This window comes from Medicago truncatula, chromosome 5, assembly GCF_003473485.1.
Source record: "Medicago truncatula cultivar Jemalong A17 chromosome 5, MtrunA17r5.0-ANR, whole genome shotgun sequence".
Lineage (NCBI taxonomy): Eukaryota > Viridiplantae > Streptophyta > Magnoliopsida > Fabales > Fabaceae > Medicago > Medicago truncatula.
The window spans coordinates 6,186,707-6,212,424 of NC_053046.1; the positions used below are offsets into that span (position 1 = coordinate 6,186,707).

Here is a 25,718-nt window from a genome sequence, read left to right on the forward strand (position 1 = left end):
TTTTTTATCTTTATTGTTTGTGGAAGTAGTTGCATCGACCAGCTTTTGGGTGCATGCATGTAAGAAAACGAGATTTTGTCACCTTATTCGAAACACGAGATAGTGTACACTACTAGCAGTTTTTAACAATCATCACGCCACAGTCCACATGCTAGTGTTTATAGATTGTGGTGATAATTTATTTATTTTTAAATAGCAAAAATTTAGATGCGTTGTGCTTCAAGACCTACTATAAGACGAATCGCTCAATGATTTGTAAATTAAGTATGAGTTGAAATCATATCCTTCTGAGATAAGTTTCAACTCTTTATCAATTGAATCAGCTTTAAATTGTGGATATAATTGGTAATTCATGCCTTCTTTAGCACGCATTGATGCATGTGTGCACTTTTAACGAAATTAGTTTATGTTTGTAGATTATTAACAAATATTTGAACTAGATTCTAGAGTTTATTTTTTTTATTTTGGTAGTATATTGGAGTATCCATCAGAGCAAACAAAAATAACTACAAATCATGCATGCCCAAAGAAACAATCAATGTCAGACCTCAACTTGGTAACAAGATCATGCACTCATGTTTGGATGACATTTCTCATTTATGTTTATATTTTTCTCAATATTTCATTCAAGAAATCCAATCATGTGTAAACATCTATTCTATCTTGTTGAGTTTTAACTGTCGGTGGTTGAGTGCTATATCGTTATGAATGAGTAAAATGTTAGACATATAATTTAAGTGATTTGTCTAATGTCTTAAGGTTTTGGAAGGAGATCATGTGACATCTCTCTTATGGTCATAGAACATTGACTAGTTATTACTCCCGGCACTCATTGGACTCCCCAACAAATCTATATTTAACAATTTGCCTCATAACTCGAAATCAGTAGCTAGGTACACTTCCATCTTAATCCTGATCAAGTGCCAAATATTCATGTATGGATGGACAATATTAATGGAGCCATCTAACCAAATCAGGTTGCTACTGATTAATTAAGAATAGGATGGATGACACATTCGAGAAACCTTCTTCCTGGTTCGTTGCATCAAAGAATGTATCAATTCATTGTTATGGGATTATGCTAAATGTTGCTAAATTAGCTGAAGTAATCCATCTCATCTGGTAATGAAAAACAATAGAGTGTTTACATTCCAATTATGAAGAAATTTCTATCCTTATAATGTTGATGGAAGTTTGCTTGATAATTTGTTTGAGAAATCCTTTTTTTTACACAAGAAGGCTGTTTGAGAAATGCTTTGGGATAGAATATCACCAAGTCATCCAAAAAAATAAAATCACTAATAGTGTTGTTGTCGATCGTTTAAAAAAATAAATGACTTTTTCATATAAAAACAAGATAAATAAATTGCACCCCACCCCACCCAAAAAAAAAAAAAAGATAAATTAAATACCTTGTTTGAAATTTTAAATCACTTTTTTTCTTCATATAAAAACTTTATATTTAGTCAAAAGACTTCTGGTGCTAGTGCAGTTTTCTGAACTTCTAGTGTAGTTTTGCATAAAATGTTCATATTCAAATGGACCTAAAATAAAACAGTTAAATGATCTAAAAAAATCTAAGACTAACACAATTTTTTTTTTAGAGGAAACAAAAAATGAATATTATTGAATGTTATTGGATGTCTTTTTGAGAAAATCACTTGGATCTAATTTTGAATATACATAAATTTAATTACTTTTTTTTTTGTTGTGACAAATACTTATTTTTTTTATCAGTATGGATGGAATACTGCATTAATCTATTAATTGTTGATTTTATGCTTTCACCTGGGTTCTCAATTATAAGAAAAAATTATTAGTAATTTTTCAAATATTTTATTTCCATTTTTTATTTTTCATGTTTTAATAGGGTTTAAAAATATATGTTAATTATATTGTGAATCAAAAGTAGAGAAAAAAAATGCATTTGAACTTTTATTATACTAAAATGGACCCATATTTTTCTTCACGTTTTGTGTGTTAGATTTTTGTTACTAGATTATTAGAACTAAAAAAATTATTAAGGGGGAAAATGTAGATTTTAACATAAGAGGAGTGAAGAATGTAATTTAAGCTTTTCTCAGGTGAGGAGAGAGTAATTGTTTCTAATATGTTTTGCATAAGAGGGGAGTATGTATTTTAACATAAGCGGATAAGCGAGTGTAATTTAAACATCTTTCAAGAGGAAGAGAGTGTAATTTACTCAAATAAAAGTAACTAGCTGACGAGTTGACAGGCTGGCCTGTCCAGTTAATATCTCACCTCATTTTTATGCGATTTAAGCGGGACAAACCAACTAAAAAAAAGAGTTTTAAATTTCAATTCAACTCGTCAAAATTAATGAGCTAAATGAATCGGTTTATCGGGTTGAACCCCCATTATACCACTCTTACAATTGATCCACAAATCCACCATCCATCAACCTAACAACACAGTTAGTTGGTGGATTGGATTGAATTCCATCTATTTCTTAATATGGATTGATCACAATCCATCCATTTATATTTTTTCAATCCAATGGATCAACTAAATCTTTTTTGACCAAATAATAATTAATTCCATAAAAAAAAAACTACATATTTTTAAATTAATTTAATTTTCTAATATTAATAATATGTTAAAACAAAAAATATATATTATAATGTTGGTCAACATTGGTGATCAATAGTCTCTTGTTAACTAAAAATGTATTAAAAACTGATTTTTTAGCAACAAAAAAAAACGAATATTTATTTTTCCCTAAAAAACCAAATATTAATTTAATTATTATTTATTTTTATTTGGGAAAAATATAAAAGGGACTGCAGGCGGTCAGTGTTGGAGCTCCGTCGCATGTCACCCGAAGACCATGGTGCACTGGTGTGGGATCGGCTCCATTAATATTCATAAATTATTTAATTTATTAATTTTTATTGACATCAATTTATTTAAAAAATTATAATATTTAACTATTTTCTAAAAATTTGGAAATACTATTTCGGGCCTAGTAAAAAAAATATGATAATTAATGTATCATTTCATAATTAAAGGTCTGATACATTAGTAATTTAATGTATATAAAAATTAGTTTTTTTTTTACTTATAAATGTAACTAAAAGAAGTATAATAGTAGCAATGAATAGATTCCCTAAAAAAAGTTGTAATGAATAGATTAGTTGAATGAATTTTATGTTTAACAATGTACTGGATTGAATCTTTTAAAAGAATTTTTAGTGGATTGTTATTGAATTAATTGATTGTTTTCATCCATCCATTACCATTGTATCCATCCATTTTTTTCACTCTAGTGGGGATTTGGAGAATCAGTCACTTTTTCACTGTCCAGTTTTTGTTGGAAATGAAACAAATCAGATTTAAGGAGTCATGTTCCTTAAAAAGGTAAATATTTGCACTCACAAATTTATCACATTGAACACATTCGCAATAGTTAGGTAAAGATCAAACGATCCAAATTTTAATCATTTTTAATTTATTTTAAAATAAAAAAAAACTTAAACAAAATATAAATCATCTGATCTTAATTTAACCATTGCGATGAGTAGATGCATTTAAGTTTCTATCCTAAACAAACCCTTTCGTGTTACAAAAGACTGAGAATATTACTACTACAAACAAACAAAAGTACCAACATAAATCATTGCACAATCCAAACATTTTTACAAAAGAAACCCTAACGTCTTCTGTCACCTTTTTTTGTTTATACGCGCGTGAGCTCACGCTTTCTTCACACTGAAACAATTCCTTTTTCATCTTCTTCTTTGCTTTGAAGAAGAAGAAGACCAACGTAACAATGGATTCAAATGGTTCCATCAAACCCTCTAGGGTAATACCTGGACCCACAAATCCAATGGTCACACCTTTACTCACAGATCACTATCAATTCACAATGGCTTATGCATACTGGAAAGCCAACAAACATCAAGAACGTGCTGTGTAAGTCATCATCATCATTCATCATTTTCATCCAAATTATTATATTACATGATTTAAATATTATTATTATTATCATTGAATTCTAATAATGTTTTAATTTATGATATGAATTTTCATACGTGGTTTTGGTTTATAATAATACAAGGAGATGATATTTGATTTATAATAATGATAATGTTTTTATTTTTCAGGTTTGATTTGTATTTTCGTAAGAATCCATTTGGAGGGGAGTATACAATCTTTGCTGGTTTAGAAGAATGTGTGAGGTTCATTTCTAATTACAAGATATCTGAGGAGGAGATTCATTTTCTTAAGGATAATTTGCCTGGTTCATGTGAGGTAGCTAACTAAACCATTATCTTAATTACATGTTGTTTTGTGGTTTCATTATGTGTTGGGAAGGGTGATTTAAACTCTGCAAAGAATTGAATTAAAGTCTATAGAAAAAATTTCAATAACAAGATGTAATTAATGTAATTGTAAAGACCGTGTATAGTAAGATTTTAGTTGTTACATAGGGGATTGAAACAAAAGTATAAGATAGATATAGGCAATTTTTGGATTAATAACTTAATCAAGTGATTATGATTATGTATATGCTATTCTATAATAAAAGATAAAAATTCAAGTATTTTCATGTAAGCTATAAGCTGTATTCATAAGCTGTTTTGGAGAGCTTATGGAAATAAGCTGAAAACTATTTGTAGACATGTTATGAGCTGTTTTCAAGAGCTCTTTCAACCACTCTCACAATTGTTTATGTTAACAAATAGTACGTCAGTCCAACATAATTGTATGAAATGTGCAACTTGGCTAAGATAAGCCCTACTCATCTAAATTCCATTTTGTTTTCCACAACCCTATACAACAACTACTAGATAAGCTTGTTAGCTACCTTGAATGTTGAAGCTGCTTTTGTAGTTTTTGTACTCCAGCTTTCAACACTATTTGTTTCTTTTACGTTTTTGTGTTTTAAGTTGTCGGTGACACCGCTTCTGTTAACACTAGTGTCTGCTTTATCTTCGGAACCAGAAGAGAAATTTAAATGAAACTGATGTATACAACAAGAAATCAAGGAACTCGGTTGTTGGTAAATTTTATTATGTTTCTTACAAATAGCTAAGGGCCAAACTACGGATGGTGATATTGTTAACTGTGATTTTGGCGAAGTTTGATGCTGCTGGCATTTTTATAATAGATTATCCCTTCAAAAGTATAATTTGAATTTGCTAATTATGGATTAAATTTAAATCATAGGATGGTTTCTTTGACTATCTTAGAGGAATTGACTGTTCCGATGTTGAGGTGTATGCTATTCCCGAAGGGACTGTTGTTTTTCCTAAGGTTCCCCTGATGAGAATTGAAGGTCCAGTGGCTGTGAGTACTTGCTACCATTAAATACTCTCAATTAGTTCATACACTTGTTACTTTTAGTCTTATTTCTCTCCACATCTTACGTTGAATCGATGTTTCTATTTTTCAGGTTGTTCAATTGCTGGAAACACCTTTTGTCAATCTAATTAATTATGCATCGTTAGTTGCTACCAATGCTGCAAGGCACCGTTTTGTTGCTGGAAAATCTAAAACTTTACTCGAGTTTGGACTACGAAGGGCTCAGGTTACTAACTCTTACTTAAAAAAATGATGAGTTAGTTACGGAAGACTTCTGTTTCTCAATATTCATCAAAAGAATGTTATTTCAATGCAGGGGCCTGATGGTGGAGTAAGCGCGTCAAAGTACTGTTATATTGGAGGATTTGATGGAACAAGGTATTATCTGTTAAACAACTTCAATTCCGGTTTGTTTGTCACTGTAATACGAAGGACATTTTGATAATATTATGTGTATATCTAGAAGTAATCTGGCTTGAGATTTTTTATGGACTATGCTTTTTACAGTGCCGATATTCTGCTGTGTTAGTTTTGGTTTCAATTTAAAATAATTCTAACTAGATTTTTTAATACCTTGCAAAGATTAGAGAATATTTAGTTACTTTCAATTTAAGATGGCAGGGCATGATTTTGGTATGATGGCATGTAAACTAGGCCCTATTAGTTTGTACTTCGTAATTAAGTTAGGTTAAATTGCTTCCAAAAATCTAGATTCTTTTGGGTTTTGTTCAAAAAGTTCTAGTAAATCCTGGATCACATAGCTTGGAGTATGGTAGGATATAAATAAATTCATTGGAAGCAATTAGTATCTGTTACCACATACCGTATTCAGCCATACATATTAATGCATCCTGTTGCAAGAAATGACGGAAATCTGATTTTGAGAGAGTAATTAGAGAAGAGGCAGACTTGCCGGGATAAAGAGTAAGGTTCAAACATTGATTGCCAACTCTTGATTAAAATATCAGCATATTTATTGTGCCATAATCATCAAATTATCATGACATCCTTCAACATTTTGTTTTGCTTTAGTAAACTTTAATTGCTTCTTGTTGCTTGTGTATAATAACTTGTTTTTTCATGTGGCACTTTCTAGCAATGTTGCAGCAGGAAGGTTATTCGGGATCCCCCTTCGTGGCACTCATTCACATGCCTTCGTTAGCTCATATATGGTGAGTTTTCAACCATTTCATCGAATTTTTGATATATTTAGGGAATATTTATGAAGATAATTTCAACGAGTTGTGCTCAATATTTCATTTATAATACATAACCATTTATCGTCTAAAGGGAAAAATTTCGGTTTGATCTATCCATTCCATTCAAAATGCCAAAAGGGACAACAAAAAATGTAATTAACTATTTCCAATAACTATGTTTTTCAAAGGAGAGTTCGAATTTTTATAATGGAAGAAAGTGATGAGGCATGCTATTTAGTGGGAAGATAGAGTATATCCCCTCCTTTTATAATAATAAAAAACCAGTCAAGAATTTGTTGATTCATATTCTTATCTGATTGATCATGTTATGCTTTATTATGATATTATGATCTGAGTCATTTCCTTTGCTTACTTTTGTATGTCCTGCAGAGCCTTGGTGACATTTCAGACAAATCACTGCTTAAAAAAGATGGTTCAAGTACATGTAAAGATTTTGTTGTTTTGGTTCAAAATTGGCTGAACAAAATTAAGGTAGCATCCATAATGATATATTCTCGTGGTACTTAGCTGAATTTTTTGGGGGACTACGGATTTTGTTTGACGTAATCCTGATAGCACTTACTTCTATAACCACGTAACAACAATGATGTTCTATCGAGTTGATGATGGTATACCTATTAGGATTGTCTTATCATGAAAGATGGAAACTTCAATTTATGTCAAAGTTGTAAACTATTACCATCTGATGGAACATGGAATATGAATAGCAGGATATAAAATATGAATACAACATACAAGGATTATTAGGGTTATGAGAATTTATTGTTATTTTGGAATTGGTAATTTTAGGGCTATTAAGGTGTTTTAAAGAAATTTAGGACCATATGAGGTTTTTACTTATTAGTAACTTAGATTGTTGTGTACTTAGATTTCTACATCGAATTATGTTATGGTTTACGCATCACTGTATTGTTTGTCCCTTGTAGGCCTATTACATAGCTTGTTACACTCCCCAATTTCTTCCATATGTGACCATTCTTATTGCATATATGTATGATCTGTGTTGTGTTTCCACTATGCAGTGGTCAAATTCGCTATGCGGCATTTTTTCTGAGACCAATCAAAGTGAGCTGACAGCATTCATATCATATGCATTGGCATTTCCTAATAACTTTCTTGCCCTTGTAGACACTTATGATGTAAGTATTTAATATTATATTAGTTACTTTATATTTCTTACAATAAACACATAATCTTTGCTAGACTGTAACCTGCAATGTCCGATGGTTGTGGCTTAGGCTCAGTTTAGATTAGCTTCTAGCTTATGGGAGCTTATCAATTAAAATAAATTAATGGTTCTTCACTTATAGAAAGTCCTACATTCATGGAGAAATTAAATGAAATGACATTTAAAAAAAAATTGAGATGCAGAAGTTAATTGCAACTTATACGAGAAGCAATTAATTGAAGAATTCATTGCAAGATTCTTTCAATATTTCTTAATTCTTAACCGGAGGGTAAAGACCAAGAAAAAAGTTTATCTGTTTCTGCATTTAATTACATTTGCGTCTCTTGACAGGTCATGAGAAGTGGAATTCCTAACTTCTGTGCAGTTGCATTAGCTCTCAGTGATCTAGGGTATGTCGAAATGTTTTTCATGTTTACCAATATAACTTTGAGTATATGGTTTACGTAGCTATTTGAACTCTTTCGCTTTCTCATTTTGCTTCTATGAGCTGCTTCCATGTTCCTAAGAGTCTACTTTTTTCGCGTATCCTTAGCAGTCTTTCTGTGGCATGCCTGTTTTTTTAAGCAAATGTTTCTTATACTGAGAAGCCTTTACCTATGCAGATACAAAGCAGTTGGTATTAGACTGGACTCTGGTGACCTTGCATATTTGTCTTGTGAGTCGAGGAAGTTCTTTCGTTGCATTGAGGAGGAATTTGGATTGCCTGGTTTCGGGAAGATGAGTATCACAGCTAGTAATGACCTTAATGAGGAAACATTAGATGCTTTAAATAAACAGGTAAAAAAAATTTGGAAGCTGAAACTTTTAGCTTTTTTTCTTATATCAAAATTATAAAAAACTATTTTTTGGTTATTCATTATACTAATTTTAATTGCTTGTTCAATTCAAGCATATACTAATTTTAAATGTAAGAATAATAGTTACATTTAGTTTCTCATAATATCCTTCTTTTTTTGTATTGGATTGGATTTTTCCCTGTAGGGTCATGAGGTTGATGCCTATGGAATTGGAACCTATCTAGTTACATGTTATGCTCAAGCAGCTTTAGGTGTTGTTTTCAAGCTGGTTGAGATAGACAATCATCCGCGTATCAAACTTTCCGAAGATGTCTCAAAGGTTTGAACACATCTAACACAAATGGAATCGTCTATTCGCATTTAATTATAAATCAATAATCTTTCTGTCCTTTTTTTCTTCTGTTTTGCAGGTCTCTATTCCTTGTAAGAAGCGAATTTATAGATTGTATGGGAAAGAAACTTACCCCTTGGTTGACATAATGACCAGAGAAAATGAACCCCCTCCAAAGGTAGTTTTTGACTTGGTTTGTGTGACCCTCTTCAAATGGATTAATAAATTTTGAACTCGTTTGATTATGCGTTGGTGCTTCTAAACTCACGTCTGCATTGTCACTTCTAAATCTTTTTTTTGCATACAACGTGAAAGCTACTATGTAGTAGCATCTCCAAAATCAAGTCCGTGTCCCATGTGACGCACCACCACACACATGCTTAATCCACGTCAATTTGCCATTATGCTGGCTAGTTAAGATTACCAGTCACGTCCGCATAATTTAATCACGGGATTAATCTCTAAACTGAGAGTGACTTTAAAAGGATAAGAGACAATTATATCGATTAACTACCACTATTTTTTTTTTAATTTTAAATTTAATCATTACTCTTTCAATCAATTAATGTAAAATGAATTTTTCGGAAATCAAATCCTTATAAATGTTGCACATATTTGACTTTGCTTTACTACTGTAGGTAGGACAAAGAATATTGTGTCGCCATCCCTTTCAAGAATCTAAAAGAGCATATGTAGTGCCACAGCATGTTGAGGAGCTTCTAAAATGTTATTGTGATGGGAGTTCAGGTAAAAACTAGGACTTAATTGACATAAAGATAAACAGAAGCTTATTGTAACTTTACATGCATTTATCAGTAATTCTGATATACTCAGTAAGTGTAGCTGACAGTAAAAAAATTGTTTTTCCTTTTATAACATGGTTTTTATTTATTGAAGGTAAAAAGAGTGAAACCTTACCACCTTTGAAAGACATAAGAGAGAGATGCATCAAGCAACTTGAACAAATGCGATGTGACCACATGAGGAGACTTAATCCAACTCCATACAAGGTCTGTAGCTTTAAATTATTCTGTAATTTTAATTTTAAACAATTTTTTTTGATATTTTTACTTCAAACTTTGTCCAGGTTAGTGTCAGTGCAAAATTGTATGACTTCATTCATCACCTGTGGCTCAACGAGGCACCTGTTGGGGAGCTGCAGTAACTAGTGAATTGAAATGGCATTGCTCTTTGTGATTTGGGCTAAAAGAATTACAATAGAATTTCGTACAGTCGGAGTATATACACATTGGAGTAATCATTATTCTGTCAAGAATCATGCGCGATAAATTATCTTGGCTCTTAAGGAAATGGCCTGCTTTTTGCAACTTTTTTATTAGATTACATGTAATATTGATTATAGAACTAACTTGTCACAGTAGATGTAGGAGATGCCAACGGTTTAACTCATATGTTACAGAATAATGCTTACAAGATAATGCTGTGTCTGTTAGAACAACACAATTCTTGATTGTGCGCATACACACACGGTGTGTTAAGATTTTGAAAGAAAGAGATAGATGATGGGATTGAAAGAAGAGAATAGAGAGAGTATTTCACTTGAATGAGGTATATAATTATTATTGATCATCACTAGGTATTTATACACTTGCACAAATCCACACACAATTGGATCTCAACCAAAAGGGTTGTAACTAACTAACTAACTAAAAATTGAACTTTGAAACTAACTATGGTTACTTGCACGTCAAGTCATCGACTCTAACTAACTTGAATTGCTCATTTCTCAACATACCACCTTAATTCATGTTAGTCAATGATTCGATTCCCATTAAAAATATCTCAGTTTCTTAAACACTTCGATTGCAACTCCTTTGGTCAACAAATCTGCCACTTGATCTTCACAATGCTCTAGTCTTAGCGTTTATTTGCTTACTTGCTCTATCAAGTAATTACACCTCATCTCTATGTGCTTACTCCTACCATGTGCAATGGATTTTTTTGCTAGTGCATCAATATGATTCTACCAACAAAATAACTAGAACAATAGGAGTCTGATGATGAACAAGTGGCATGTTCAACTTACTCACATTTATAATCAGACAATTCAGATCGCAAATTAACTTTTGGGTTGCACGCTCATTTTACCTGCGGATACTCATTTGCTTTTTCATCCTTATCTGGGTTGTGTTGACTTTTTATTGTAGGATGTTGCCAATATTTTTTATTTTGACCACCATATTCATTTGTAATTTGACATAACGGCCTCCATTTTATAAAATAAACCAGACATACTTCCCAATTTTCTAGAATAAAAACCATAGCTCTTTGGCAAAGACACAGTCCCTGAAAATGTGGATGGAATTTTTTTTCACGAGTTGTGCATCTTTTCGAAATAAAAATGTTTTGTTTTTGTCTGCACAATTGTCGACAACTGACATCGTATATGAATACAGTTTTTTTTTTATTAATTTTTTATCCTTTTTAAATTTGTGCACATATTCATTCTACTTGTATTTTATACAATGTCGACGAATCAGATATATAAATAACACATCTCTTTTTGTAAACATAAGAGTTAGAAATACCTCTCTATGTAGGAGGAAGAATAGAGTAGGCATTGAGTAGTGCAGAGCAAGCCAAACAAAGTGTGTGACATTTTCTGAAACTAGAAGCTTCAAAACCCAACTCCAAGTTGTTGGAGTACTATCTCCCCTCATATTAAGCAACCACTGAAAATTATTTCATAGAACTTCATGATATAGTAGAGAAGGTCCTATATGAAGAGAAATGTAGTTTTGATCATCAACACACTGCAATTGAGAGAAGACAACACAACTCTTGTGTGCAGACCTGCCAGCACAAAGAGATGTTGTCTCTATTAGAAAATTTGTGTTCATTAAGGCTGTCTACGGTTTGGTTTGGATATATTGTGGAAAAAAAAAAAAATCATCTAATTGGTGTTCCTTAAGGTTGTACAAATTTATTTGGGTAAATTACACAAGGGTCCTTAAAGTTTGAGGTTTGTAACAGATGGGTCCTTTAAGTTTGAGGGACAAAAACGGGTTCACATGATGGATCAGATTTTGTACACGCCTAGTTAATTGATTGATAAAATCTTTGTTACTAACTTGTTGATCTTCGGTAAGTAAGGAAAAACGTGTTAATTTTCAAAAGTTTATATTGAAGATTCCTTAAAAAAAAAAAAAAATATTTTTGAAACAAAATAAATATCAACCTTAAAACTTATAGAATTTAATGAAGATCACTAATGCAGAAAGAAGAGTATTGAGCCTGCAGTTAAATTAAAGAGTTAAATATGTTTTTAATCCCCTATAAATATATTAATTTTTTGTTTTAACCCCTCTAAAAAATTTAACTTTCCAATAAAATTTTCAATCACTACTTTTGATCCCTATTTTTATATCAATTTTTGATTTTTTTTTTTTAAATGAAATAGTGCAAAAATGTGTATAATATTGTAAAAATCTTTCCAAAAAAAAAATAGAATTTTTTAACAAAACAAAATAAATATTTTATTAAAAAAATGGAGATTATTATAAATTTTTTATGAATTTTTTTATTCAAAAATATGAATTCTACATGAGTTTACTTTAAAGGAAGGATCGAAAGTGAAGATGAAAAACTTTTGGATAAGTTAACTTATATCAACTACTTTGACATGGTTTGGATAAAACATTTACAAATATTTGTATTGTTCTATGATAATTACACAATCGAGAACAAAAGTCATTTCTGCTCTAATGAACCAAGGATGTGGCTGTAACACTTCACATTCTTTATAATAAGACCATAACTTCACTTGCAAGCTACAACCCCCTTGCTGGTGTGGATTCATATATGAGCATCTGGACAAACTGAATTTGGCATCAAACCTGCAATTTAAATTGCAACAACTAGATCCTGCAGCTTCACCCACCCAAAGGCACAACGGTCCCTGATCTTTTGTATTGTTGATGCAGCAAGATCAACTATTGGCCTGATTTTGATCAACTCCTTCTCTATCGGTATCCTAGACTTTGCCTCCATCTGGAGTAATAAAAACATGAAGTAGCAAAAATAATTAGTGATTAATCAAGCTGAATAATCAGTTGATTCTTATTCATTTATTTAACTTCAATAACATGATTAACAAAAAATTTATAAATTTACAGGTTTACATCAGGTTTTATAAAATATTATCTCCATTAAGCATGTCCTAGAACCCTAGTGACATACCTTTTCTATATAACAAACAGTATCAAACACATGACAAAAATATGAGAGCTGCTTGTACAAGTCCGCTTCAGTGTACTGAAAAATCAAAGAAATATTTCGTTAGTTAATTCAAAAAACCAAAGCATTAAAACCTAACTATTATAGATCGTATATATGAAAAAGCTGTTCATATTTAAAAGGTTTGTGGAGTGAAACCTTTCTATTAAGATGCCCGTTGCAACGAGGATAATTTGGACAAACAGTTCCTCGCTCAGAATCACCAACCAAACGAAAGCTGACACTTCGAGTTGTATGCTTACACGTTTCATCGTCACACTGGGTACAAAAACAGATAAGCACAGCAACATCTAATTTTGCAGGCTATTAATATTCACAATATACTTCAGAGAGGTGACTTACCATTAGTAAACCTCTATAATACATTAAAACAAACTTCTCTGCTTGCCGTTTGACCTGACATGAAACAATAAGCAGATGATCAGAAATACTATTCTATGCTAAATCAAAACAATCATGTTATTAAATGTCAGCCTGATAATCTGCTAAGATCCATGATGTGATATCTGCGTAAAAACCTTCATATAGCTGAAATGGCAGCTGAACACATTTTTAGAGAAGCCTCAACCTTAAATTAATAATACCTGATTGGCTATCATTGCAGCAGAAATTCTACCAGCACCATTTTCAAAGCATTTGGGACAGCAAAGCTTGCGCCAGAAATTGTAGTCAGATTCATCCGTGCCTGAGCTGGTTGGCTTTTCATTTCCCAGCATGCAAATAGATTTAAACACAGGAGGGCAGTCAAATACACTAGAGCAGCTGGGGCATGATAAGACCAACGACTCACATCCCCGATACCTGCATTTAATTTTATATCAATCCAATCTGTTAATTATTTACAGCTAGAGAAACCTCTAATCAAAATGAATCTGGAAATACAAATAGATAAAGAAGCTCAAAAACAGAATTTATAACTACTATAACTTCGAATCTCCACAAAAAAAAAAAAAAAAAAGGTAAGTAGTGACAGGTCAACAAAAAGAAAGCAGCCCCATGTCAAAATTAGCATCATAACAATTAACTCAAATTTTGGAAACAAGATGTACCTCTCCTCATCATCACCAGCAAATAAAAGTGAGCTTGTAGGATCATCACTTGCTTCACTTGATTTATGTTGAAACTGCAAACGCCAATGCAAAAGAACGGTTGATATAAAAAATAATTAAAATAAATTAGCTGCCTCTGAATGCTGACACAAACCAAGAAGTTTTACCTTTGATGTGTCAAGCCCTAAACAATCAGCCAGTCTTTCAGGGCTTGTGCCCTGAATTGATGCACAAAGACGTGATATCACAGGATGAATCTGCAAGAGGAAAAGAAAATACTTGAGCAGATCAGTACAGTACTTGGTAATCAAACACACGCACACAAACACACACATAAAATTAGGCACTGAACTACAATGCACCTGTTGTGACAAATAGTAATCAATATCAATTAGCCATGTCCCCTGTTCTTGTTTCAATTCATCTGGATGTCTGGCACGTAGAGCAATTCCAGTCGCACTGCCTGAACTACCACCCTACTCAAAGAACATAATAATTAAATACAAAGCTGACTAAACTTCAAATACCCAATGCAACATATTTCAAAGTAATCCCAGTCGTACTTCAATTGAGAGCACTAAATGACAAACCTGCTCACAGCAAATTACATAAGGGATTGTATCGCCAACAGAGCAACCAGATGTGTAACCTTGTTGCTTCAATCTTTGTGCCACCTGTATGTTAATCAAGATAGCTATCCTCAGAATTGAGCAGATCAGAATAAATGAAACACAGATCGGATCATTAAGTAAAATAAAATAAAAAATGACTGTACTTACAAGAACATGTGGCTGGTTTTTGGCATCAGGATATGCTTCAGGTGGTTTGGTCAATGTCTTTGTGATGACGTATTTTTCCAATGCTACTTGTCCGTTCCTCATTTCTTCTTGTACCTGTATTAAAACTAGCATTCAATGGTTGGCTGGAAAAATAAACCTCATACTGCAATTTTATGAAAAATTAGAAGGTAGGGAAAGTCTACTAGAACAAAATCTCCAACAAACTCCAACGCCTTCTCCTATGATTAATAATTAGACCAATATACGAAGTGCCATCCGCTAATGACAACCCAATCAAAATTGGATATGCATCAAGGCATCTGGGCAACAAACCACCATGCTATAGCATTTGAGCCCAAAGATCCAAGAAGTTTCTTCCTTTTAAATTCTCAAATCATATGGTAGGTTACTAAAAGCAAATATCTGATACTATAAGACATCACAATTTACCTTCATGAGAGAGTTGTGAATTGATTCGACGACATCTTCGCATGACCTGTAAGCACAGGGCAATATTAAGTTACCACATAAATGAGTAAATATTGCATCCAGAATAGACAGAGTGTGCAATGGTAACATACCCTCCCGACAAAATTTGAGTCAAGCAAAAATCTCCTAAATCTTTTGCTAACAAGCTCCAGTCACGGCGGACAATATCAAGACCTTTGCGTTCAATAACCTGCACCATATGTTAATCCTACAGGCATGTTCTTCTAAAATGTTAGATGATGCAAAATAATAAGATAGACATACCTCATATGGGGTGCCATCTTTAAACTGCACCTTAACAGCTGCATATTTCTTTTTCTTGAGAAGTAGCATCCTCTTGTACAAACCATCAAGATCAATTTCTAAGCACCGATATTTCTTATTGACCTAATGACAAATTAAAGGAGAAATCACAGATCATTCGATCAAAAACGAAAACTAAAATATGGTAAAAAATAACTGTTAACATATATTCTTGAAACATGCCAAAATTATCTGTAATAGCAAACTCGCCGATGGCAAGAAACAGGAAATACAAACATTTTAAACATCAAATGCTCTTTATAATTTTAAGTCTAGAAAAAATCAATAATGTAGTCTATTTCATGGGAGGGATAAAAGGCTGGAAAACTTTGGCTCTAACATACTATGCTGCAAAAGAAAAGAAAGTTGAGGTAAATATCAACCCAATCACCACGAGTTCATCATATAGGTTCAAAGGAACTTAACACAGCTAATAGTCAATTCTTACCTCTTGAATAACTTTCTTAGATATTGAAGTTGCTTTTGCAATATCATCTAGCCCACTGTAAATCATTATTGAATCAGTATCACCATAGATCACCTATAAGACAGTGCAATATTAAGAGCTAATACCACACACAACCAGTCAAATCAAATGACCTTGTATACATAATAAATCATACAATACTTCAAGAAACAGTGTAGTGGAAATAACCTCTAAATTCAAGTTATTTTGAACAAGATCAACAGTACTTTGCAGTATCTCCCTTCCCTGTATGACATCAAACATGTAAGTCAAAATGAACGTGTCTGAGACTATACTGAGAGTATGGTAATGAATAATGACTGGTTTTGTAGAAACAAGCCAGCATATTCTTCTTACTTGTAGGGTAATGAGCTCTGCCAGTGGTTTTGCATAAAATCTTGAATTGGAAAATCCAAGGCATCCATACATACTGCATCATACACCATAACATTTTTTGATTGCAGAAGGAAGACTAAAACGTCAATTTTGAGCACTCGGAACTAGAGGCTAGGAAAAACCAAGGTAAAAACCTGTTGGCCGTAAGCTTCAGTGCTTGCTGCTCAATGTCCAGTTGCTGACGTTTAAGACCAGATGCAGTTTTCATCCATGTCTTTTTTTCTCGCCTCAACTTAACCAGCTTTTTCAGCAACTAGCACAACAAATAAAAAAAAATGAGCATATGCAACTAATATCTGCAATCTTCAGGAGGGGGAAGAAAATCACCATATATAGGTTAAAAGTATCTCAATTTTTAATGCATTAAAAAATGAGCGCAAAACAGACATGTTATTATGTTGACCGGTGTAAATCCTTTCAAATAAATATTCAAGGACCTTGATTGTGCCATTCTTGGTCAATGTAATCAACAAAGGTGCATTCTGACAGAATTCTAAAACGGCATTTAGAGAATTTAAAATGTTTATCATAAAATGCTTTGTTTGAGATGTTACAAGAAAAAATTAAAATTTTAGGGTTCTTTATCATCTCTCTTGGCCCAAAATCATGAATGTGAATTACAGCTCGCTATTTGTAGGTGAAATTTCTAAAACATCCCTCTTACCTCTCCAACTCTAACCCAGACAGCCATGGTTTTACCTTACTTATAGTGCTATACCGTGAAGTGTCTTTCTTTGTTTCTATCTGATTCAATTGTATTCTCTACTTGAATAGTGAGGTAATACATGTATAAAAGATGGGCAAATCCCATTTTGATGCAGAAAAACATCCACCATGGTACTCGAAAATAGTAAAATAGAGATGTCGTTATAAATAGTCTTTCTCTGATCAATTTTTCACCACCTTTTATGACCATTGTAACAATCATGGCAACTAGATTTTGAATCCTTTCCTAATTTTGTGGTATTTCAAACACTAAAAGTTCTACAAATTCTCACTAAAAAGCTGGTCACAAGACTAAGAACAACAGCTAAGATGGAAAAAAAAAAACTAGATGGAGACAACTTGAGAAAATATAATTTCATGCGCAATTATCCAAACATCAAAACTGTAAATCTCAAAATATCATTTCCAAACACAAAACACAAGATACTTCAGCATAGAAGCAACACTAAATCAAACTTAATTGGACCTCGTTAACAAGTACTACTTCCATGCCCCCAAAAAAAGACAAACAAATTGTGAAAGCTGTCATCAAACACGATAACATGGCAGCAGTTGGACACATCAAACTTGAAGTTCAAAAGAATCTGAGAAGTCATATAATACAAAATTATTTTAGAGATAATCTTTGTTTGTGTCTGTGCTTTTTACCTCTGGCAAGACTCCAGTTGTTTTACTAGATGGCAGACGAGGAAAAGAATCATCTGAAGATCTTTCAACAGTTGTGAAGCAGATATTATATTCCTGCGATGCAGTTCAGTAAGTTGCAAAAGAAGAAACTGCCATAAATTACACCATAGAGGTGAAGCAGATAAGTAAATAAAATAGCCAAAATGCCAAAGGAGAGTGAAAGTGTCACAGGAACCAGAAGCACATTTTCAAAGAGAATATTATCAACCTGAATGATGGAAGGGTATAGACTGTTGAAGTCCAGAAGTAATATGTATTTGTCATATAGACCCTTCTTTGGCTCTAAAACCAGCCCTCCAGCATAGGAAGCAGCCTTTTTGTTTTTCTTATGATCACTTTCAGAAGCATCGTTATGATAGTTTGCATCATTGATATCTGCATCGTCAAAGTTGCCATCATCGACACCATGAGTTACTCTGCGCTTCGTCAATTTTGTTTCTTTTGCGTAGTTAGAAAACTTGTCTGGAACAATATATTTCTTTTTATGGAATTCATGCAACAGAAGATACTCCACCCTCTGTGCCCGGGCACCCTGAAATAGAAAACAGTAGATGTCGACCTCTAACTGCTACATCGTATACAATACCAAATTAAGGCAGCAAATAAATGCTGCAAGGGCTCACCTGAAGAGTTTTCCCCCATAGATTGCCACTTAGATTAGTCAACTGGCGTGTGAGAGGAAGGACACTCAAATAAAACATGAGTTCCATAGACAACCATGCATCCGTTTCACCATATTCAATCTGACCAAATCAAGAATACTATAAAAACCAGGATAGAAGCATTTAAGAGAATTCATGTTTGATTAATCAAGTGTCTCAAATGAAAGCATTTAATATATTGTTTATCATGTTTGATCAATCAAGTATGTCAAATGGAAGTAATAAGTTGCACAACTGACACCAATTCTTCAAAACAATTAGTTGAGAAGATCCCTTACTTAACCAACTTAAATTCTCCACTGTACATGATAGTCATTAGACTCTGCAGAATAACTATAAACTACTTCCAACAACTTAAATAATAATAATTGGCCAGATGCATTATCAAGTTCAAGGCTTCAAGCAACTGCTGACATCAACAATAGTACAAAGCAAGGCAAGAGAAAATAAAGTGCTAACATCAACAACCATGACAACTGCCATACTTTTATATCTATGAGTGCAGCATATTGCATAATGTATCTAGATGTTGTGATACAGAAAATCAGAAATGAAAAAAAGTTCCATGTGCAGTAAATCAGAAATGAAAGAAAGTTCTGTAACAATGAAATGTTAATCATTGGAAAAGCAACCCAAGTTTAACCTGCACAATGAGCACCTCCAATAGCTCATTGATTACTTTTTGATATATAAAAAAAAAAAAAAAAAACAAAAAGAAAAAGAAAAAAAAAGGAGATAAAACTGTTCTGGGACAGTGGCACCTACTAGCTCCATCAGGGATTTTGCAGTTTGGAACATTTTTGGAACTTCATGTGGAGCAACTTCCTTCCGAGACTGGTTTAGCTGTGTTTTTGCAAGGTGGGTTAAAGAATAGCTAACCTGGAAGAACCAATGAAGGTAGTTAGTAAGAAATAAAAAGCAGGGTGGTTAGTAAGAAATAAAAAGCAAAACCAAAATTATTGCTTGGCAAGATTTCTCAACAAGAGAAATGCTAACAACAATCTCTTTTCAACACTCTCCAACAATCACTCGTTTATGGGATGAAATCCATATGAATCTCACGACTTTATGTGGAACCCATTTTCAAAGTGTGGGACCCACATCGATTTCACCCAATAAATGAGTGAGTGTGGTGTTGAAAAAAGAGTGTTCCTAGCACTCCTCTCAACAAATATTTTACCTCCTTCAATAGGTCACGAGAACATAAATATGTATCACAAAGAAGCCGACCGGCAACACAAGACATGATAGCAGGATCAGCTCCAAAACCAAATGTTTTGCCTCTTCTATCGAGCTTAGGCATCGTAGAACGGTTGAGACGGCCCAGTTTAGACCACATGCTGCTTGGTACTCTACAAGCCTGCACAAGGTTTTATATGGCTTTAAGGTGCAGCATCTTCGTAGTGTAAAATGCAAGTTGAATATATGATGAAAAGGATCTGATAAGTCCTATAATACTTAATTTAATAATTGTCTGAAGTTGCATAAGTATTCAATTAGCTACCTTCCCTGTATATCCATCATAATCTTTGGTCTTACGTGATTTTCATACTACTTTCAGCCTAGTCGAAACAATTTGAACCAACTGTTTATCATTGAGATATCATCCACTTGAAAACAAAGAATATTTAATAAGGCTATAAACTGAAAGAAGCTATAAACAGAAAGAAACAATTGAGTTAATTTCCTTTTCCTTTTAGACAAAATTCAGTTAATTATTTCTATTCAATGAGAAAGGTCATATAATTGGACACGAAAATGTTACAGAGAAGCAGCCAAATTCCTACCTGAGATCTGTGGAGAAGAACATCGAGGTCGAATCCAGAAATATTATGTCCAACAAGAACGTCACTGTCCATCTTGTGTAATTGTAACATTAGACGATTTAACAAAGCTCTTTCACTGAAAACAAAGTAAATAAATGTGTCAATCCTGAAAGCAAGCATATGATATTCAAGAAATATCTTGCTATTTACCGATAGCATAGTATTTGAATTCATAGGACGGCGTGTGGCTTTGCATAAAAGTAAAATGCTGAAACTATTAACAAATATTTAAGTTTCCACCTGCTTTCAACACACAGAACATTTGACCCAGCTTTTATGTTTCTGTCCGTGACCTCCGTATTGAATCCCATTGGAAATATATTCCCATCAAGTTTGCGAATAACAGTAAAATGGGTCAGCATTCCAGGTCTCTTCCACTCTGAAGCCAGCATAGGAGTGTCAATCTAAAAAGTCAAACAGGAAAGGTTACTGTTGATCATATTTCAACTTTAACTACACTTATACAGTATAGAAAACAACTTTAACTACACTTATATAGTATAGAAAAACTAGTACGTATCTTTAAAATTGATAATAATATTCAAGCTGTCAAAGTATTTACACACAAAATCTTTACAGGTATTAAGTTCATGCATTAATTTGTTTTAAGCTTCAAGGAATACAACGAAAAATTCAGCCTAGTGCCTATTGTATCAGCTAGATGATTATGCACAAGCACAGTCAAGCCAACTATTTGACTCTGTAAGCAGAAGTATGTTAGATTATTAAGAATTTTTTTAGGGCCAAGATTATTAAGAATTTAGTATATATGCAATCATCATAAATTCCAACATATCGTGAAAGGTTCAAAAGAAATAATTAAATATGTATTCTTCTGGTTTGGTGAATATTCCTTACAACAAACAATACTGCATCAGCCTGAATATTTAAACATATGAAACTGAGTATAATTGCCTGAAGCTTAAAGCTCTGTATTGGTATAAGTTCATGTTACAACAAGAGAAAATGATATTTAAATTGAGTCAATAGCCACATTAACTGAATAAAAGATTGTGGGTTTTAAGAAAGTAAATGTGTTTGTAAAAGTTGTTAGTGAACCCTAGTTTGGTAGTTTATTCACCAAGTATGCATCATTACCAATCAAAAGATACCAAATCTATTCAAATCTGAGTCTGAAATGTATGTATGTAGCTCTCGGTATTCTTATCACGTGAAAAGAAATATAGCATATAGAAGTGGCAAAGCAATGATAACTTCGCCAGCCATAACAGACTCAAGAAGCATATTGACAGTAAATCAAGCCTTCCTGAAAAATATATTTGCATATAGAAAGATCTACGCAGAAGGGCTGGTACGCATGTGCAGATATATCAATGCACTTTGAGAAGTGATGGCAAGAAATCTAAACACTAATAAAAGAATTGTAAACAACCTTAACCATATTGCAACTGACAACAGATGCAGATACAATTTCATTTATGTTCTGTTTCTCATTTATGGTGGTCTTCAAGTTTATTGCTGTGACAACCACAGGGGGATTCACTAGAGTGATTTTTGAAGAAGATGGAGAAGAAGCCCTGATGTCTTTAGGAGAGTCAACAATCACTTCAAATTTGCACCAGCTAACCTGTAAGCAAAAGAAGCTGCTAAGACTTCAAAAAAGAAAAGGAGGCCTGTGTATAGAAATAAACTATATCATGTACGTTACTCATAATAGATGTCGATAATAAAATCTCACCCTTTGGGATGCTGAGCAGGTAGAAAAGTTTGAAACTTGTAGCCATGAAGGCCCCTTAATCTTTCTTTTAATCAGAAATAGCTCAAGTGCACTGCATGTGGGGATACAGTCAGTTCATATGTTTTTCTGACAGAAATTAATGTTCAATTTAAGGACACTTTTCAACACAAGTTTGGGAATTTTAGCCCAAAAAATCATTTTGGAAAGCTTGGAATTACTGAACAGAAAATGCTTCATTGAAACAAATTTTTTAAGTACCATGACAGACAAAATAAACACACCCGAAAAATATATTGAGTTTCAAAGTTTCAGAAAGGCTGATTGAATAATCTTCCTTCAATATTGTATACTTTTGTTATAACCAAAAACATCAAAGGATGGCAATACCTGTTTCGAGCTCCAAGAAGAGCACAGAAACTTTTTCCTTTGAGGTCTACTGGAAGTGCTGTATCCTGTAATGGTTAAAATGTTGTAAACATTGAAACAAATTACACACACGTAACAAGCTTGTCGGGAAATAATGAAAGAAATACTTTGACATTTTTAATTTAAATTGAGTATGTTAATAGATTTAACATGTACCTTGAACAGATAATTTATTTTCACCACATAATTTTCACCTGCAGGAATGTCTGTCCTTTCAAATGCATATTTCCTCTGCAAAATGAGCACAGGGTCAAAATAGAAAGATGAACAAGAAATATATGTGGCACGATGGCATCACATGACCCATTTATGATTTGTGGCATCAGAATTTGCTAAGCAGCAAACCTTGACAGGTGCCATGCTAAAGGAAGAAACGCCCAGATCCACCAGATGTTTTGCTATCTCATTCTTTGTATCAGATACTGCGTCCTACAATTTTAAAGAGAGGTGGGACAAAATATACTTTATCAACTCTAGCCAACAGAAATTAAGCAAGAAATTCAAACTAACATAACATAAGAACAAAAATTATATAAATGATGATGTCAAAGAAAGTAAAAACTTACTTGCAGCTTTTTACGGAAATCTGCAGGAGAAATTCGAGACTCTTGGACATCTTTCTCAAGCTGTATCATCTCATTGGTGGAATGCAAAGGATGACTTGGAATTGCATAGACACACCTCTGCATGTTCTTCACAACAACACAGCAACTCTGATACAAAGTCCCTGTTTTGACCTAATTATCAACAAAGAAAACTAATAGTCAAAATCATTTTCTTTATTCAAGTTATACTAATTGGCAGAAATTATAAACTGACTGTTTAATGCAACCCGGCTTTCGGTTGGCCAAGTCCCAAAAACAAAGCTAAAAAATTCAACTTCACAATATGCCTCAACAACTAGCAATGTTGACGAGACCTTGGCACCAGAAAACTATGTTATAGGTGAATAAAAACACACGCCGTATCATGCATCATCATGAACAAAAAGGTTCCTACTTTAATATTATATTCTTGCTCACTAAGGATGGGTGTTAGGAACAGTGTTGTTAAATAACGGCTATGGTTGCGCTGTAGTGCTATTGCATAGCAGAATTTTAACAAATCGCTATTGCTATGTGATATGCTATTTAGTACAAAACAATGTGAAATAGCAGCCATAGCAGCGCTTTAAAGCATTGTTACGAAGCGGAATTTGAACAAGCTGATATTATCAGCGATCCACATAACACCATATGATAGACAATCTGTGAATGTGAAAAATAAAATCTTGCACACTTTATATCAAACAACTAACAGTATTACTTCAAACACATATCTACAGGAGAAGTCATAAAATGTCACAATCTTCTCAAGAGAACCAACAAAAATTGTAATGATATAAGAACTTGAAAACTGAAATTATTCAAATTAACAGAACACTTAAATTCAAATCCAAAAAAATTACCTTGCCAAACAAATAAAGAGTACCCATATTAGCTCCATAATACTCCTCATAAGCATCAAGTATGTAAAAAGGCAACGACCCCTCTGGCTCCAAATTAAACTCCGTCTGTTGTTGATTATTCGTATCAGCAACATTTACCTCCCCACCTCCACCTCCACCACTCCTAGCCGCCTGCCATCCAGCCGTAGCACACAACTTCGGATCCACCGCTTCTTCACTAACTTTCGCATTCAAAGTAAAACCCTCCTTTTTCACAACAGGTTTCACTTCCATTTCTTCGTCTTTCACATACGCCACTTTCTCTTCAACTAAATCCTCGTTACCACATTCATTGTCTTCCACCACCATTCCTCCCTCGCAATTTCCCAAACTCTCATTCACTTCTACTTCACTCTTTTCCACTAACCCTAACCTAGATCCATTATCCCTATCCTTATTAACCCTAACAGATTCAACTTCACCATTTCCACGATTACCAATTTTCGTGAAATTTTCACTCGCAAAAGAGCCTAATACAGATTCAGCAGAGGGCTTAGGTATAGCCTTAATACGTGCATCATTAACAACAGAAGACGAATTTGATTGAACCTTTCTCCGACTAATTTTATCGTTCTCATCCGGCGCAAACTCCTTAAGAACATCATCTACAATACTCTCACAAACCTTATCATCTCTACTTTTCTTAAAATTAGCAGAAGTAAACATCGACGAAACTCTTGATCCGCCCATCATAGCAGCAGCAGCTGATAATTTAGCCGCAGAAGAAGAAACAGAAGGACGCTTGATCTGTGAAGCATCTTTCTCTTTCTTCCGTTTAGGTTTCTCCGATTCACCATCGAATTCTTCGTCTGAGGAAAGGGAGAAACCGGCTTTGGACCAATCCTCTTCTTCGCCTTCATCGTTGTAACCAAATCCGTCGTCATCGACGATGAATGAGCGGGATTGTTCGCGGCGGCTGGCGACTAAGGCGGTGTATTCATCCTCAGGGATTGTGTCGTAGATAGGGTTTTCGAGTCGGATTTGTGGTGTGGTGGTGGATCGAGGACCGTTGGATCTGCGGGATCGGAGAAGTTCTAAGGCTTGGCTGCGTGCGGTGGCGTCAGGGCCTCGAGTTGGTCTTCGCTTCCTGCTTGAACCGTCGTCGTCCGCCATTGCTGTCTCTCACTCTCTCTAACTAACTTCGGTGACTGTGATTTTAGAAATTTCAGAAATGAATGTGACGATGATGCGGCGCGAGGGTTTTTACATTTTGAGCATAGCGCGGGAAAATGTGTCGATTTTGGCGCGCTTCTGAAACAAAGGCATTTGTGATTTATTTATTTTTTTTCATTAATTAAGGGAACAAATATAATAACTTTTGCATTAAAAACTGTGTAATCAAAGCATTAAAAGCTTAAAAAGCAATATCTTTTTTAATTTGCAATTTCTTTTTTTTTTTGGCTTCAGTGCCCCAACATAACCCTTATTTTTTTTTTATTTTCTTGGTCATGCATTTGTGATTTATTTATTGACAAACAACAGCAGCAAAAAAAATCTTATATATATACTTAAATGTATTATTGGTCTACCAAAAAGACTCCGATAAGATTGTAAGAATCTTTTGTCAAACAACACAAAATAAGAATCTCAAATGTTCTTGATTTG

At 33.5% G+C, this 25,718-nt stretch overlaps 2 protein-coding genes across 2 annotated transcripts; one reads left to right on the plus strand and one right to left on the minus strand.

Moving 5' to 3' along the window:
* The first annotated feature begins 3,675 nt into the window (after window positions 1–3,675).
* Window positions 3,676–10,031, plus strand: LOC11410925 (nicotinate phosphoribosyltransferase 2). The gene is made up of 15 exons (XM_003611667.3): window positions 3,676–3,933; window positions 4,125–4,272; window positions 5,191–5,310; window positions 5,417–5,551; window positions 5,642–5,703; window positions 6,422–6,497; window positions 6,915–7,016; window positions 7,568–7,684; window positions 8,065–8,123; window positions 8,337–8,511; window positions 8,716–8,850; window positions 8,942–9,040; window positions 9,501–9,609; window positions 9,760–9,872; window positions 9,950–10,031. The coding sequence occupies exons 1-15, from the start codon at window positions 3,791–3,793 to the stop codon at window positions 10,025–10,027; spliced, it is 1,671 nt and encodes a 556-aa protein (XP_003611715.1). The 5' UTR covers window positions 3,676–3,790; the 3' UTR covers window positions 10,028–10,031.
* A 2,420-nt stretch (window positions 10,032–12,451) lies between these two features.
* Window positions 12,452–25,324, minus strand: LOC11410926 (DNA polymerase alpha catalytic subunit). Its single transcript, XM_024783381.2, has 31 exons — window positions 24,075–25,324; window positions 23,194–23,364; window positions 22,973–23,056; window positions 22,784–22,858; window positions 22,589–22,653; window positions 22,202–22,292; window positions 21,896–22,090; window positions 20,743–20,906; window positions 20,464–20,578; window positions 19,857–20,036; window positions 19,442–19,555; window positions 18,638–18,757; window positions 18,223–18,546; window positions 17,976–18,068; window positions 16,736–16,854; window positions 16,563–16,635; window positions 16,395–16,451; window positions 16,188–16,280; window positions 15,701–15,823; window positions 15,529–15,626; window positions 15,398–15,443; window positions 14,948–15,061; window positions 14,759–14,842; window positions 14,531–14,644; window positions 14,336–14,425; window positions 14,169–14,242; window positions 13,704–13,920; window positions 13,462–13,515; window positions 13,258–13,377; window positions 13,063–13,137; window positions 12,452–12,873 (listed from the first exon to the last, which is right to left on the minus strand). Exons 1-31 carry the CDS (start codon window positions 25,224–25,226, stop codon window positions 12,727–12,729), a joined length of 4,641 nt encoding a protein of 1,546 aa, XP_024639149.2. The 5' UTR covers window positions 25,227–25,324; the 3' UTR covers window positions 12,452–12,726.
* Window positions 25,325–25,718: the final 394 nt, after the last annotated feature.